The sequence below is a fragment of the Tenrec ecaudatus genome, chromosome 16, assembly GCF_050624435.1.
Source record: "Tenrec ecaudatus isolate mTenEca1 chromosome 16, mTenEca1.hap1, whole genome shotgun sequence".
NCBI classification, from domain to species: Eukaryota; Metazoa; Chordata; class Mammalia; order Afrosoricida; family Tenrecidae; genus Tenrec; species Tenrec ecaudatus.
The window spans coordinates 4,302,810-4,320,523 of record NC_134545.1 but is presented as its reverse complement, the minus strand read 5'-3'; the positions used below and the strand labels follow the sequence as shown (position 1 = coordinate 4,320,523).

Sequence of the window (17,714 nt, the reverse complement as noted above, 5' to 3'; positions counted from 1 at the left end):
CCACAGCGACCCTGCAGGACAAAGTAGAACTGGCCCCTGTGGGTTTCTGAGGCTATAAATCTTGACAGAAATAGGAAGGCTCACTTTTGTCCCTTTGGGGAGGTTGGTGGTTTCAAACTGCTGACCTAGGGGTTAACATACTGTGGCAGTTACATAATCTGTCAACTTCAGTGAAGGGGTGGAGTCTAGCCTGTCAATCAGTTCATAGCCAAGGAAGCCTCTCCTGAGGATTCTAGTAACTCCTGTCTTCTTCCTGGAGGCGGGACACACTCTCTCTGCTACTCATTCCTGTTGACATGGAGCTACGGTGATGGAACCTGAGCCCTGGAGGAGGAGGAAGAGCCACGTGGAGACCCACACCAGTGCTGAGATGCTTCCACCACCATTGGATCCACAAGACTTTCCATCCACTGGCCTGGGATCTTCCTGTATTCGGCGTCATTGTATGTGGTGTGTGAGTCTGAAGAGGAATTTATTGATTGGTATAGAACATATGGGCTAATCTTGGGCTTATGGACTTGATCTGGACTGGACTGTTTTCTTAATATACAATTACTCTTTGATATAAAGCTCTCTCTTACACACCTGAGTGTCTCTGGGTTTGTTTCTCCACCCAACCAGGACTGACACACATACCAATATGTGTTGCACGGGTGAGCCACTAGGACTAGTCAAGGTGACCTTGGGTACAATAGAAGGAGACTGCTGCCCAGTCCTCTACCTTCCTCCCAGCTGCCAGCCTGTTTGAGCCCACCACTGTGGCTGTTGTGCCAATCCATTCTTTGGGGTCTCTGCCACCCTCTACTACACCAAACACAATGTCCTCCCCTCCTCCAAGGACTGGCCTTACTGGTGACAGGCCCAGAGCAAGCGAGCGGGAGGAGGTTCTGTTGGGACCCATCGAATGGTTCTCATTGGCTAGCTTTTGGAAGTGGATCCCAGGGCATTCCTTCCTCCACTGTCTCAGTCTGGGAGTTCCCTTACCTCCGTGTCCATCTCGACTGACCTTTGCTGGTATTTGAGATAGCTGTGACATAGCTCTCTGCATGACTGTATGTATGACAGGCTGCCGCTGGCATAGTCCCCTGGGATTAAGGCAGCTGGACTTAAGTAAAGCAGCTCAGCCACCACCACATGGGTGGGCCTCGCATGCCAAAAATGCAAAAAACTAAAAGAAGCTTTTTCCCTAGGGTCTATTCTCTCTCCAGTTACTAAAATGACTACAGAAGAGATTTTAACAGAACTCCCTCCTCCTTCCCTCTTCTCTCCTGAACTTCCCACTTTGGGGTACAAGACTGCAGAGACTTCAACCAACAGATTGGCCTTAAGAACTGGGGGGTTGCCAGCCTGCCAGCCCCTCCCTACAATCACATGATGAGCTAATGCCTTCAAAGATGTTCCCGGTTCTGTTCCTCTACAACCTTGACTCAACGGGAAGATTGGTCGAGACTCCTCTCCAGCGGGGCCTGAACCTGATCTAGAGGTTCTGTCTCTCAAGCAGAAAGCCCCCCAAGGAGGGTTCCCCCTGCCCATCCCTGAGATAAGAACAGCAGAAGCGCTTCCAAAGACTCAACGGGTCCCCTAGGCTTTTGTCTTTCTTATTGGGGTGCAGTTCACAGGCACCCCAGGCGCCTGTTCACAGGGCACGATGGAGCAACACCCTGGGTTTCTAGGATGTGTTGAGGGCTGTGCAGCCACCACAGACCACCCGTTCAAACGACAAGGGGCGTCAGAGATTGCGTGGGGAAACAGAATGCAAACATCATGGAATCTCCCCACTAACGACATTCGGATCCCCGCTCCTACTTCCTTCACTCAAACAGAAACACTGTGACGTCCAAAGTTTGACGTGGGGCGTCTGTGCGCTCTACAGCCAGGACCACCGGTGGGTGAGTCTATGGGTGCCCTTTCTCCAACTGCCCGTGCTCGCTGCGGGCCCCTGTCCTGCTTTGGTCATCCTCACAGCGAGTTCCAGGCTACAGGCGGCTGTCAGCTTGACCTTCCTGTTCCCTGGGGAACCCAAGAAGGCATGTGACTCGCTGGACTGAGGCGGCCTGGTCTCAAACCTGCAATCTTCCGGAGGTTTGTGCGTAGCCTCAGGGCTGGGCAACCGCCCCCACCGTCCATTTCAAAACAATGCCATCCCCTCAAATGGCGACATGGACTGTCCACCTGAAAATTGTTTTGGGGGAAGTGCTGATTATATACGTACACATGCGAGGGGGTACCCCCCAAAAAATGGAATTTTCAAAGCTATGTTATTTGTTTGTTTTTTGTTTTTCAAAACAACCTATCACCTTCAAAGCACTCTTCATGACACTTAATATATCTGTTAAATCTGCTGTTCCATTCTTGGAAACATTTTTCAAATTCATCTGTTTAGATGGCTGACAACACCTCCCTCAGTTTTTTTTCTTCACCTCTTCTATGTCGTCAAATCGCTGTTCTTTCATGTCCCTCTGAGGTCTCGGAAACAGGAAGAAGTCGCAGCGACCAAGGTCAGGTGAGGCAGGTAGGGTCAGGTAAGTCAGGTGCAGTGGGGCAAGAGAGGCATGCTGTTTTTTGCCAAAAAATGGTGCACTAAGATGGCTGTGTGAACAGGTGCATTGTCATGGTGGCAAAACCAGTGCCACAAATCAGGCTTTTTTGTTGCACACTGTTAGACAATCTTTCCAGAACCTCTAAATAGAAAGCTTAATGAACAGTCTGGCCTGGTGGAACGAACTCCAAATTCATTAGCCCCCCTCACATCAAAAAAGCAAATGAGCATCGGGTTTTGGGGTGCCCCCTCATATATATATGAATATATGTTGTTGTGAGGTGCCACTGAGTCTATCTCAACCCATTGAGACCCGTGCACAACAGAAGGAAACACTGCCCGGTCCTGCCCCATCCTCACACCTGTTCCTATGCTTGGGCCCCTTGTTGCAGCCGCTGTCAATCCATCAACTTGAGAGCCTGTCTAGATCTCTCAACACTTCAACACTGATCTTCAGGTGGACAATTCCGTATCCCTGAGGTATATAGAGAGACAGACATATACGTAATTTTTAAACACCGTTTCCTTCAACCCCTTATCATCCCATTATAGCCCCTGGCAACTGCTGATTGTGTCTACAGGTTTCCCTAGCTGGGAGGTTTCCTAGGGACGGAATCAGACATGCGGTCTAGTGAGGCTGGCGTCTGGCACGCAGCTCGCCTTCGGAGCTCAAGGCCCATTCATGGGGCGGCAGGTGTCCATGCTTCATCCCTTTTAAAGGCTGAACGCTGTTGCCCTGTTTGGACAGGCTGGCTGATGGCCACTGGGTTGTTTTCCGTCATGTGTACGCATCCGTATTCATGTGGGTCCCCATTTATCTGGGCGGCGGTGGCATACCTTAGAGCAGAACTGCTGGGTAAGACGGGTTAGCTTCTCGCAGAGCGGCCACGTCGTTTCCACAGTGTACATGCCCACCAGCTGCGGTGGAGGGCTCTCCAGTGGCTCCACTTCCTCACCAACACTTGTTACTGTGTCCTTTTCCATCTCGTCATCCAGGGTGTCGATCGGTACCCTACTGGGGCTTTTCCCGGTGCTCAGGTGCCCCCTCTGCCTCCTCCTTGGAGAATCTCAGACCCTTCATCCCTTATAAGTCTAGACGCTCTGTCTTTCCCTATGGAGCTGCACCAGCTCTTCTTTCAAGGCAGGCCTCACAGATATGATATTGCTAGGCCGAGTGTCTGGTTTCCCGGTGCACACACGCGCACACACACACACACAGATGCTGACCATCAGCCTTCGTCTATCAAGTGTGCAAAAGGCGCGGTCTTATGAGAACGGCCAAAACGGGTCACAGAGACGCTAAGGGGGCACGAGTGTGTGAGGTAACGGGTAACGGCACCCATATCCCTGCTGGAGGCAGGGCGGTCCAGACCTTCCTTTTAAGAAGAAAGGAAAGAAGCGCAGTCCCTGCGGTGCGCAGCACAGTGACGCTCAGCCAGGTGAGGCGTGCCTGGCTGAATTGTGGACGCAAGTCCCTGCCAGGTATGTGGTCTGCAGGTTCTCCTCCATCCTATTGGCATTTTTGTTCAGATCATTTTACTGGGGGCTCTCACAGCTCTTACAACAATCCATACACCCATCGTGTCCAGCATATTTGTACAGAGGATGCCACCCTTCTTTTCTCAACCTTTACATTCTATTTGCACCCTTGGTATCAGCTCCTCTTTTCACCCCCCTCCCTCCCTCGTGACCCCTTGATAAATTACAAATCATTATTAATTTCCTATCTTACACTGACCGCTGTCTCATTTTTTTTAAGCCCCACCTTCCCCCAGCTGACGTGCCCTGGCCCTAGCCCAAGACCAGAGGAAAGAGGTTAGGGAAAGGGATGGACCTGAAGTGGGAGCCCTCCCCATCCCCACCCCCCACCCCCTGCCTCCGTGGAGGTCAGGCAAAAGGTTGACCAGGCAGCCCGTGCTAAGAGTGACCAGGAGCAAAACCTCTGAGCGGGTTCTGACTCCCAGCGCCCCCACCTGTGTCAAGGTAGAACTGTCAAGAGGGTTTCCACAGGTAGACTGCCAGGACTATCTCCCAAGGGGCTTTTCGGATGAACGTGAACCTTCAACTATCAGGGGGTGGCTCAACTCGCTGTGAGCACCACACCCCCCAAGGTGCTGGTAGTGGGCAGTGGAGGGGCCGGTAAGAGCTAGTAGCCTAGGTCTAGACCCAGCACTCTACTCTGAGAGCAGAGCCTCCAGGTCGAAGGGGAAATCAAGGGCAAAGCCACACAGGAACACTAGGAAAGGAAGGGGAGCCCTAGGTTCAGGATTCCTGCCCTATGGCTGCCACAAGCTAGGTCCACCTCAGGCAGGTCCCCAACCTCTGCTCTTTCTCCGTATTCATGGGCATGAAAAACACCACCCCTCGGCCTATTTCTCACGACTGCTGTCAGATTCAACCCAAGTTAACCCAGGACATTTCAGGCACCATGTCATCTCATCGGCTTTGTACCACATGACCTCTGCAGGTGGCGGGGCAGGCCTGACCCCTGGGTGCGAGCTGACAGAAGAGCCCCAGCACACAAGAGGGGGAATCGCCGGCCAGCCTGGAAGCTGAGTTTCTCTAGGAGAAACCTATCACGTCCAAACCCCAAAGACTAACCGTCAGCGATCAGCAATTGCTAGTGAGGGAAATCAAGTCCTCTCACACGCTGGTGGTGGACGTACAAATGGGAGGGTCTTTCGAGGGGCCATGTGGCGAGACCTGCTCAAATTTGGTCCTCTTGCCTCAACAATCAACGTCCATGCCAGCAGCCGCCCAGACTTCAAAGGCTGCGCTGCACTGGGCCAATCGGCCGCAACAGACTTCTTTGATGTTGCAAAAGGCAAAGATGCCACGCCGATGACGGAGGTGCCCCTGACCCAAAGCCAAGGCCTTTCCACTCCCCTCCCATGCCTGGGAAAGCCGGGCACGAAGGGGAGAGAGGAGAATGCATGGGTGCTGTGCAGGGACACGGAATGTGCCAGGGGCTGCAGGGAGCATGTAGCCCTCGGCCTCAGAAGAAACGCAACCAGGATGCTCCTTCGATACATCTCCCGGGTGGGGAGACTCTGGCTAGTTCACGGAGACTATATCCTCAGGACAGAACAACGGCTAGAAAAATAAGAGGGCCACGGGGAACAAAAGCGGGGGAGCCTCCATAAGATAACATGGCGTGACACAACAGGCCCAACAACAGACTGGACCGTATCAACCATCATCCAGATGGGCAGCTTTTCATGCTGTAATACCTAAGATTGCTTGAGGCCGGAAGGACATCAGTGGTGGCCTCGGGCTTGGGGACTAGGGGTTAGCGAGCCGGGGGTGATGACTAATGGGTATGGGGTATTCCTTTTGGAGTGATCAAAATCTTCTAAAACTGCTGTGTGTGGAGGTGGTGGCACAACTCTGTGAATATAGATATATATGTATTTACATATATATTTACATATGTAACTATGCATGTTATTTTAACTTAACAAGTTCTTCTTAATGTTCGAAACAGACTTAGAGAGTGAAACATCTACCTAACCTTAATTTTATCCCTATAGGTACAGGTCTCATACAAGTATTGTTCAGATTTTTATCTGAGCCACAAATTCAGGGATTCTTAGAAGTAAGAAAGTAATGGTCTCTACTTAACCAGACTAAAAATATAAGCTACATTTTAAGAGTTAGCAGGCCAACACGTAGCCACTACTCCACCAGGGCTCCTACCTATAAGCTATATTTTTAAAACTCGATCAGTGCTTTGTAACTGTGGTGGATAATACGCACACCTGGTTTAAGTAGTAACTATGTACTTTAAATTAGTGAATTCTGTGATACTACGTGATTTATATCTCAATAGAGCTGAGAATATCTTTTGATCTAGAGATTCTGCTTCTAAAAAGCTATCCTATTGAAATATTCACACATGCACACAGAGAGACATGTATCAAGATAGTCACTCACTGTGGTTTGTGACAGAAAAAAAACCCCGTTAAATAAATCATAATACAGCCACTCCCTGAAATATGGTAATAAAAGTTCCCAACACACATATATGCTACATATCTGTGTGCATATCTATACATATATGCCATATTAATATGTTCTCATGTGGAAATTTTTCAAACTCTATCACAGGACCGAGAAGCAAATATTAGCATGATATTAACACTTTAGCATCAGTCAGTCTTTATTTTTTAATAGGGGACCCAGGACACAACTATGCCGTCAAGTTCCCCACATCTGGGGAACCCGCAGGGGTCAGGACCCCAGAAGCCACGCATAAGCCTTAGGAGAAGCACTTTGGTGACTCTGGTGCCCCTCTGCCAGGTGAGTGCACTACTCAGTTTATGTAGCCATCTAGAGTTAGGTGTATACACGTGTGTTCATGGAATACGGGGAAAGATCCACAACTGGATACGCCGACATTGGTAAGCGCCGAGGAAGGGAATAAATGAGGTAACTTTCTTGTTGTTGAATTTTGGTAAACACCAGTATCCGTACTTTTTTATATAGCTGCTTTTTTAATTAAAAAAAAACTCACTTAAAAAAAATGAAAGCACAAGGCTGCCCATTCAAGTTGCCCGTGGACACGTGCAGCCAAAGAAAACACAGGCAGGCGTCCCTCCCTCCCAGTGTCCCACCCGGCTCCGTGCTCCCAAAAAGGCCTTTCTCTTCCACGGGAAGGTGCTGGGCCCCAGACCCAGCATCCTCTGGGGCAAGAACCAAGGGTGTCAGGAGGCTTGTGCTCAACTTCCCACCCAGAGATCCCTGCTCCAGGACAACCTGGATGTGGCTTCCCTTTTTAGAAGTAGCATCCCTCATCTGATCCTCAGCCTTATAAACAAAACACCCCGAAAATAAGCCCTGGAATGACTGGGCTGGTGAGATTCTTCATCTAGGAGTGGCCCCACTCGCCCCCACACCCCCGAAGCAAGAGACAAGCGGCATTTTGCACAGGGTCACGGAGTACCTCCTCACCACCCCCAGAGGCAGCCTCGCATTGGGGTGAGAGGCTTGCTGTCTGCACTCCCTGTGCACCCAGTTTCATGGGCACCACCACATGGACGGGATTGGTGGGAGATGAATCCTGCAGTGACAGCTATGGGAAGGGTGGCAGAGAAACACCCAGTAAGGTCTGTGGCAGAGAAGACGGGGGTTCTGTAGCTCCCACACGATTCTGTAGCCATCTCTAGATGGAAAATAAAAAATTTTTTAAGAACTACTCAAGAGGAACTCGGGGCACCCAGGGGCTGCCTGGCAATCGGATTCCAGGGCTGACAGGATTTCAAAAATCAAAGCCAAGGTGACCCCCACAACAGCTCCCCAGAGACCTGGGAGAAGCCCCACGTTGGGCAGTCCTTCCAGGTGGCTGAGAGCAGCAGGATGTGTGCCCACGGAAGCTCCTTCACTTGCTCACTCCTCAAGTCCAGCCCCTCCGCCCCCGTGGTGCCAGTCCCTGGGTTGAGCTCAGTGAGGAAGCCCAGAAACTCATTCCACAGGGGCCTAGAGGGGAAAGAAGTCAGCCAGGGACACTGGGTCCAGTCCAGGTCTCTACGATAGAATCTGGGGCCCTGGTGAGCCTCAGTTTCCCTTCCAAGAGACGCCAGGGACTGGCAGGTGGCCTGGTGGCTCCAAAGGCTTTTGGCCGCCGGGTTTGGTTTTGTTTTGCGTCTAATCTCCTGCCCTAAGGTAACTCCAGCACCGTGCGAGGGGCCGCCCAGCTACAGGGCAGAGTGCGGGGCTGAAGGCCAGTCGTCCGCCAGGCGGTAAGGGCAGTGGGGTGGACGGCAACAGGAGCCCCACGGGAAGCCGAGGTGCGGGCGGCTGGAACCCACGTCCAGGGGGCCGGGGGTGGAGGAGAAAAGCGGTTTATCGCGCCAGGCGGCATCACGGCATCACGGGAGAGCGGGTGACAGGGCCAGTTCTGCCAGCAGGGCGCTGTGCTGAGCGCCCAACTTCCCGCGCGGACTGCCACCCTCGCACGTGTTTGTGGGTGGGTGGGGGTTTCCATTTCAGCGCTCCTACTACCCGCCAGAGCCCCCCTGTCCCGGGCCAGACCCGCGGGCGGCTTAGCCACAGGCCCAGACAGCCGGGCTGGGCTGAGGGGTCAGGACCCCCGCCCCCGCTCGGGTCCCCGTGGCCGCACGCACCTTGAGGATCTGCTCCTTCATGAGCGACGGCACCACCAGGATCATGACGGCGCCCAGCACGGCGCACAGCAGCCCGAAGACACCCAGCCCCGTGGCCGCCCAGCGCGCCCTGGCGCGGCTGCCCATGTCTGCGCGCCCGGCGCCAAGCGAACGGACCGACGGGTGCGGGGCCTGAGGGCGCGGGCAGCGGCGCTCGGAGGAGCAGACCTGCAGGTGGCCGGCGACTTTATGCGCTCGGGCCCCGCGGCCGCGCCGCCTCAGGCGGCCACCAGAATTCGGGCGGGAGGCGAGCCCCGGGGCGGGGCTGGGGGCGGGGCTAGAGGCGGGGCGCGAATCGGACGGGCGCGGGGGCGGGGAGAGGGCGGAGCGCGGATCGGATGGTGTGAGGGGCGGGGCTATGGGCGGGGCTCGTCGACAGGGCACGCCCCCATCCTGCCTGGCGTCCACCTCCCCGCTCAGTTCCGCGCTGGGGTCCGGGCGGGGCCTGCCTCCCTCTGCCCCGTCCTACTCAGTGATGACCGCCCTCCAGCTCCCGCCTCACGACTCCTCCCGCTTGCCAGCCTCTCTGACGAGGACGAGATTGTGTCCTCCTCACCTTTCTGACATTTTCGAGCGTTCCACCTCACTCCGGAAAGCCTTCACCTTGAAGATGGTCCACCACTGCGCCCAACCCTCTGTGGCTTCAGCTAGCTCCCCGTGGAAACACGTGCACACATGCACGCAAAATATACACACACCACGCACACATCTACATAAATCCACACACAGAGAAGCATACACATTACACAGCGCACACGATACACACATGCAAGCATGTGCACTCATGTATACACAATGCACATACTATGCACACACGCACACAATATACCTACACCCGTGCACACAATACTCACATGCACATACGTGTGCACGCAACACACATATACACACAATATCAACTCACCTCACTGTCATGAGTGGATGCTGACGAACAGTGACCCTGTAGGACCCGGTAAAACTACCCCTGTGAATTTCCAAGACTGTTGCTCTCCACAGGGACGAAAAGTTCTTTCTCCTGGGAGGTGGCTTGTGATTTTTGAACTGCTGACCTTGTGCTTAGCAGTCCAACGGGTAGCCACTACACTAACATGCACAATTCATGTGCATACACATACAAATGCACACACAATACACGTGCACACTATATGCACATGTACATACAATACACTGAATATACTCATACATGCATACAATATACACACCAACATGTATGCCCTCACCCATGTGCACACATGCATATACATATGCATGCACATCCAGGACCTACACGCACACTGATGCACACACAGACACACACAAACACCCACGCTCCTTTCCACGCTCACTCGTTCCAGCATGTGCCGGCTCGGACCTCCTACCTAAGGGTGCCAATGTATGCTTATCACAAAGGCCTCCCCAGCACCCGCACAACTGCTCAGTCTTTATCACGGCCACCACCTGAGGAGCAACGCTGGACTTGCTTCTCTGCATTCCTTGGGGTCCTCCCTGCCCAGAGGCAGGCCCAAAGTTTGGTAAATGAATGAATGAGGACCTCCTGAGGGCATTTTGCAGATAAGGAAGCCTGGGCACAAAGTCCACAGCGTGTCTGCTCTCTGGTGGGTGCTGAGGAGACTGGCAACAAGCAGGATGATTGTGGTTATCAAGAGCTCGAGAAAGTGGAGGGGAGAATGGGGAACCGATCCCAATGCTTGACGTATAACCCTCCACACCCAGGATGATGGACGACAGATGTGAAAATACACACATGTAAACATTTTAACATGTGAAAATAATGATGATTTATGATTTATCAAGCGTTCATGAGGGTGGGAGAAAAAAATAAGGAGCTGATACCAAGGACTCAAGTAAGAAAGAAAATGTTTTGGAAAGGATGATGGCAACATAGGTACAATGTGCTGGACACAATGGATGGACAACATAGGTACAATGTGCTGGACACATGGATGGACAACAGCTGTAAGAGCCCTCAATACAATGGTTTTTTTAAGTGCTTATCAAAACCAAGGGGTGGGGAGGGGGGTTGGGGGGGAGAGGCTTCAAATGCACCCCTGCAGTGCTCCTTGACTAGACCCAGACTTCTTTTTTTTTTTTTAATCATTCTATTGGGGACTCATACAACTCTGATTACAATCTATACATCCATCCATTGTGTCAAAAACATTTGTACATTTGTTGCCCTCATCATTCTCAAAACATTTCTTTCTTTCTGCTTGAATCCTTGGTATCAGCTTCCCATTTTCCCCCTCCCTGCCTCACCCTACCTCATGAACCCTTGATAATTTATAAATTATTATTTTTTCATGTCTTACACTGTCTGATGTCTCCCTTCCCCACTTTTCTGTTGTCTATCCCCCAGGGAGTGGGTTATATCTCGATCATTGTGATTGGTTCCCCCTTTCTCCCCCCACCTTACCTACTTCCCCTCCTGGGATCGCTAGTCTCAGTATTGGTCCTGAGGGGCTTTATCTGTCCTGGATTCCCTGTGTTTCCAGCTCCTATCTGTACCTGTGTACATGTTCTGGTCTAGGGAGATTTGTAAGGTAGAATTGGGGCCATCATAGTGGGGAGAGGAAGTATTAAAGAACTAGAGGAAAGTTGCATGTTTCATCAGTGCTATACTGCATCCTGACTGGCTCATCTCCGTCCTGAGACCCTACTGTAAGGGGAGGTTCAATTGCCTATAGATGGGCTTTGGTAGACTCTGACTTCTGAAGGTAGGACCCCTGCTTCAGGCCCCTCTCCTTGTTTGGGGGCTAGGTTATGGCTCATCCCAGCGACTCACCTGAACAAGGCTTCTTTCTGCTCCTCCCTCGGGTTCACCTCCAAGCTCTTCCTCAGAGACCCGGGTCTCCCCACCCCAACTGCTCTCTGCCACACCATCACCCCTTCTCTTCCAAAGCCATCTTAGCCGGTGCTTGTCTAGCCCAGCTCCTGTTAGAGAGACCCTGTGACAGCCGCCCACTCTCACTGACCCTGGGGGACAGAGAACTAATAGCCCCGGAGCTCCCAGTACGTCTGTGCAGAAGCGGACAGCCTCCCCTCCTCCCTGGGAGTGGCTGGTGGGGTCCAACCGCTGACTTTGTGGCTGGCGATCAGCCCACTGTGCCAACAGGGCCCTTCAGGAGAGGAGCTGGTCTGCTCCTGGACATGAGGGCGTCCTGCCAGTCCCCGAGACCATGCCTAACGCACAGTAGGTTGCTGCTCACTAAGGCCTGTAAAGGCCCAGCTCATTCATTCATTCCCTCATCATTGCAAAGCAGCCTCGGCGCCCCACAAAGAAGCTCATCCCTTCGTGGTAAACGCAACCTTCAGGAGGTTCCCAACAGCCTTCAGCTGTGGAACTTGTTTTCGTTCCGTTGACGTGGGTTGTCCTTGGAAACGAACCAGTTCACGGGGGAGCCGGGGTCTGCCCTGGCCTTGACACCGGCCCTGCCTCGGAGAGGGCCGGCTTGCCGTCACCATCTCGCTCTCTCCAGCTGTGCTTGGCGCCCAGTCTTCAAGGTTCAAGCGTGCCTGCTGCTTGCCCAAGACACCCCAAGGCCATGGCGCAGCGCCCCGGTGCCTCTCCACATTGTCACCTGACGTCAGAGAGAGACGGAGATGAAAGGAGGGTCCAGGAGCTGACTGGAGTCAAGGAAGGGGCAGGAGGCTGGTTTTCAAGAGTGGCCTTGCGGTGACCAGTGACCGTGACAGACAAAGGAGGGGAATGGAGGGGGCTGGGAGATGAACGATAAGAGAGGATGGCCAGCACCTGCTCTGACAGAGCCAAGTGGAATTCTGCCCGCCTCTGCCCAAGGCAGTCATGTCCTTGGGTGGGTGTCGAGGAGAGACGGACCACCCTTGGCCCGGGATGGTGGGATTGCCTACCAAGATGGCACTGCCGCCGTGGAGGCCAGACTGGCTGGTCTTCAAAGCACGAAACAGAGACGCATCCCCTGACCAGCAACTCCACTCCTGGGCATGTACTCCCCATAGAACTGAGAGCAGGCACGCAGACCCACACATGCTAGGAACATGCGTGTTCCTGCCGGTGCCAGGCACCACAGCTGAAAGTGGATGCCACCGAAAGGGTGAACGGAGCCGCAGCGTGGATGCGTCCAACCCGTGGAAGGCCACTGGCCATGAAGAGGCTGCTAGCGGCTGTGGCCCGGATGAGCCAGGGAAACACGCAGGGTGCAAGCCGCCACACACAGAGGACCCCATCTGATAGGATTCCCTTTCTAGAAACGTCCAGAAGAGAAAGGAGGTCGATGCTGGAGTGTTTCCAGAGGAGGAGAGGGGTGCGGGGGGCATGACTTTGAGTGGGTCTGGGGTTTGTTTGTTTGGGAGCTGGGGTGGGGATTTTGAGATGAGCTACAAGTCATTCATTGTGGCGATGGTCACACAGCTACATGACAGCACTGAACGTCCTTGTGTGACACGCAGTCTAAGAATTCCATGTCCACCAGTTGCTGCCCTATCCGTTTGACCCCCGGCAACCGTGTGTGTGTGTGTGTGTGTGTGTGTGTGTGTGTGTGTTCCAGTTTTCGAGCCTGGGCTCTTTCAGAAGCAGATGTTGGGAGCCTCGCTTCCCAGGCACCTTTGGTGAGTTTGAACGCTCACCTTGCAGTGAGTAGGCCAGCACTAAACTGCAAAACAAACCAACCAACAAGCCAAAATCCTCGCTGTGACCTCGCCCTGCTACAGGTCCTTTGCACATACTGACCCCTCGTCCTGGAAGCGCTATTCCCGAACACCTCCAAGGCTCGCCCTCCCAGTCTTTCAAGTCCCTGCTCAATCAGTGGCCCTTCGGGGGGAACTTCCTTCCTCTCCCCACACCCTGGTTTGTAGAGGCCAAACTGCACCCCCGCCCCCGTCCCTCACTCTCTCTCACACACACACTCCATTTCCCTTCCCATCTCCAGGGTTCTCCAGAGACTTCTTAGCAGACAGCACACCCTGCAGCACCTGTACTGGAATTCCTGTAGCTGCTGTTTTCAGACATTTTATTGCGAGTTGGGTGAAGGTTTCCATTCAAAGTGGTTGACAGATTTACAGCCAATGATTCATACACCTTGATTTCGGCGCCTGCACCGCAGGCCCCTCAGTGCTCCTTTGCATGTCCTGTTTGTGTCCTGGCTCTGTTGGCTCCTGTCCTTCTGGAACAGAGACATCCCCAAAGGCAGAGGCCTGTGCCAGTTTGTCCACGACTGCATCCCTAATCCTGACAATGGCTCCTGGCTCACAAGACGCCTCAGCCAACGTGTGCTGTGGTTGCATAAGCAAGAGCTGGCGGGGCCAGCAGCTAGGTCAGTCAGCTGCCCGGCTGTGCGGCCTCTCTGTGCCTCGACTTCTTTACCTGGATGGAGACGGTATGTGGCCACGCAGGTTGGAAAGGTGGTTCCTCGTGACACACTAGTCATTGTATGTAGCAAGACACTCATAAGTGTGTAAGAGAGAACTTTATATCAAGGCATAACTATGCATCAATAAAGCACCCCAGCCCAGTCCAGATCAAGTCCATAAATTGGATATTAGCCCATATGTCTGATATTAGTCCATGAATTCCTCTACAGACGCATGCTGAGTGCAGGATGACCACAGAGGAGTGGATGGAACATCCTGTGGATCCAGTGGTGGTGGATGCATCTGCCATCGGCGTGGCTCCATGTGGCTTGCCAACAGGAAGGTGAAGCAGAGAGAGAAAGAGAGAGAGACCTCTTTGGATGGCAGAATCAAGAGGTCGTTCCCAGAATCCTCAGGTGATAGCCATGCCCACAAGGAGGGATCACTAGGCTGTGACCTGATTGACAAGCTAGATTCTGTTATCAAGTTGGCATGAAATTGTGTAGCTACTACATCAGGGTTGCTAAAGGAAGAGGTGTGGGGAGGAGGTGTGGGGAGGAGGTGGACAGGGGCAGCTGCCACGGGGCCTGCTAGGGAGTTTGGATTGGATTACAAGTGTTTCAAAAAACTGTACCAGGGTCTCTAGCATAGAAATGAAGGAGCTTGTCATGGCCTCCTTGTGACAGTGGCCCACCACTAGACGGGGGCCATCGCATAACCCTGTGTCGTGCGTTCGCCTGCTGAGTGGAGTCAACTATTCTTCACCAACACCATCGTCTAAAAGCATCAGCTTTGCTTTGGCACGCATACCAGCTGGGAACGCCATGGGATGGTTCAGGAGCATCTCCATCCTCAAAATGACATCATCCCGTTTGAAGACTTTAAAGCCGGTTGTTTGTTTGCTTGTTGTTTGGGGCAGCAGCAGCGGATTTGTCCGATGTGTCGTTTGCTGACCTGACTGCTGCTCCCGGGGGGCATTGACTGTGGATGCAAGTCAAATGAAATCCTTGACGACGGCCCCCTTTTCTGCACTTACCACGGAGGTGCTGACCAGACCCCCTGTGAGGGTCTTTGTTTTCTGGATGTTGAGGTGGAGTCTGTACGGAAGAAGGTTGTGTAGCCTTGAGTCTTCAGTAAGTCAAGTCCTCTTTGCTTTCAGCAAGCGACATTCTGCCGTCTGCATCCCACCCTTTAGTCTGTTTTCCGCTCTACTCCCAATCCTTGATGCGGTCCAGCTCCTTGGATTAGTTGCTCAGTGCATTGTTGTTGTCAGTTGCTCTTGAGTAAATTACGACTCACAGCAACCCTATGTCAAACAGAATGAAACATGGCCTGATCCCACTCCGTCCTCATGAGTGTTCTTAAGTTTGCCCACTGGTGCAGCTGCAATGTTACTCCTTCTTGTCTTCCTCATTTTTTGCTGCAGGATATCCCTTTCCAGGGTCTGGTCTCTCCTGATAGCATGTCCGAAGTATGTGCAATGATGTCTCACCATCTTGCTTCAAAGGAGCGTTCTGGCTGTACTTCTTCCAAGACAGACTTGCTTGTACCGTCCCTGGCACTCTCAAGATTCTTCCCCAGCATGGTCTTTCAAATGCATCAACTCTTCTCTGGTCTTCCTTATTAGATGTCCAACTTTCACATGCATATGAAGCAACTGGAAATACCATGGCTTGGGTTAGGTGCAATGTGAGAGGTAGGTGTCAATTTGAGAGGATTAAGAGTAAAGGGGTGGGGTCTAGCCTGTCAATCAGGTCATAGCCAATGTGTTAGTCTGGGTAAACTAGAGAAACAAATTCATAGACACACATATGAGTATAAGAGAGAGTTTTATATAAAGGGCAATTGTACATGAAGAAAGCATCCCAACCCAGTCCAGTCCAAGCCCATAGTCTGATAGTAGCCCATATGTCAAATACCAATCTATAAAGTCCTCTTCAGATTCACATATGCAATGATGCCAAATGCAAGATGATCACAGGCCAGTGAGTACAAAGTCTTTGGATGCAGTGGTGTTGTAAGCATCTCAGCACTGGCAGGGATCTCTGCGTGGTTTCTCCAGCTTCAGAGATCTGGTTGCATCAGGGCAGGTCCATGTGATTTTTCCAGCTCAGGACACTAGCGTAGTTCCATGTGTCTTGTCAGCTGCAATGTCTCCCAGGGAGTGAGCAGAGAGAGAATGTGTCTCCTGCCTCCAAGGTGAAAAATTCCAGATTTCCCAGAATTCTCAGAAGGCCATGCCCACACAGAGGACTCATTGGCTATGACCTGGTTGACAAACTAGACTCCACCCCCTTCACTCTTAATCCCCTCAAATCCCAAATTGACACCAGATTATGTAACTACAACAGCCAATGAACCGTCTGTGTGGGCATGGCTTTCTAAGGATTCTGGGAACTCCTGTATTCCTCCTTGGAGGTGGAGACACTCTCTCTAGGCTCTCTAGCCTCAGGCTACAAGACATTCTTGTTGACAAGCCACATGGAGACAGACTGGTAGCAGCCAGAGCCTCCGAGCTGGAGAAGCCAGGTGGAGACCCCTACCAGTGCTGAGATACTTACACCACCACTGGATCCACTGTGATCTTTCTGCAATTGGCGTCATTGTATATGTTTTGTGAGTCTGAAGAGGACTTTATAGGTTGATATCAGACATATGGTCTAATATCGAACATATGGACTTAATCAGCACTGGGTTAGGATGTTTTCTCAATATTCAATTGTTCTTGTACATAAACCTCTTTATTAGACACATATGAGTGTCTACGAATTTGTTTCTCTAGTCTACCAGACTAACGTAGTGCACCTTAGTCCCAAAGTAGCATCCTTGCTTTTCAACACTTTATAGAGGTCTTGTGCAGCCTATTTACCTCATGCAATGTGTCACTTAATCTCTTGACTGTTGCTTCCATGAGCATTGGTCGTGGATCCAACCAAGTTAAAGAATTAGAAACTTCAATCTTTACTCCATTTACCATGATATTACCTATCGGTCCAGTTGTGAAGTTTTGTTTGTTTGTTTTTTAAGATTTTGTTTTCTTTATACTGAGTTGCAATCCACACTGAAGGCCCTAAGCCTTGATTTTCATCTGCAAGTGCTTCTTCAAGTCTTCCTCACTTTCAGCAAGCCAGGTTGTACAGTTGCATTATCTGTGCTCCGATCCTGATACTGCGGTCTTCCTCCTTCTAACTTCTTTAACTTCTCTGATTACTTACTCCACATCCAGATTGAATAAGTATGGCGAGCGGATGTGACCCTGACACACACACCTTTCCACATTTAAAACCATGTGATAGTCCCTTGTGCTGGTTGCCTCTTGATCCATGCACGAGTTTCCCAGGAGCACAGAGAAGTGTTCTGGAATTCCCGTGCTTCTTGAGGTAATCCATACTTTGTTATGACCCACACAGTCGAACGTCTTTGCTTCATCGATAAAGCACAAGTCAACATCTTTCTGGTATCCTCTGCTTTCAGCCAAGACCCATCTGACATCAACAGTGGTATGCCTTGTCCTGTGTGTCTTCTGAATCCAGCCGGAACCTCGGGAAGCTCCTTGGCAAAGGATTTCTGTCACTACGGTTGGATGATCTTCAGCAGAAATGTTTTGGCATGTGACATTAATGATATTGCCCTGTCATCTGAACATTCTGTGGGGTCACCTTTCTTTGGAGTGGGTACAAATGCGATCT

General features: G+C 51.9%; 1 protein-coding gene across 2 annotated transcripts in view; it reads right to left on the bottom strand.

Annotated features, from left to right (window-relative positions):
• SCARB1 (scavenger receptor class B member 1) overlaps positions 1–8,925 on the bottom strand; it is a 71,118-nt gene extending 62,193 nt beyond the window's left edge. For both annotated transcript variants that reach the window (XM_075534442.1, XM_075534441.1), the window contains exon 1: positions 8,662–8,925. In XM_075534442.1, coding sequence (XP_075390557.1) covers positions 8,662–8,787 — 126 coding nt within the window. In that variant the 5' untranslated portion in view covers positions 8,788–8,925. The remainder of the gene's footprint in view (positions 1–8,661) is intronic.
• Positions 8,926–17,714: the final 8,789 nt, after the last annotated feature.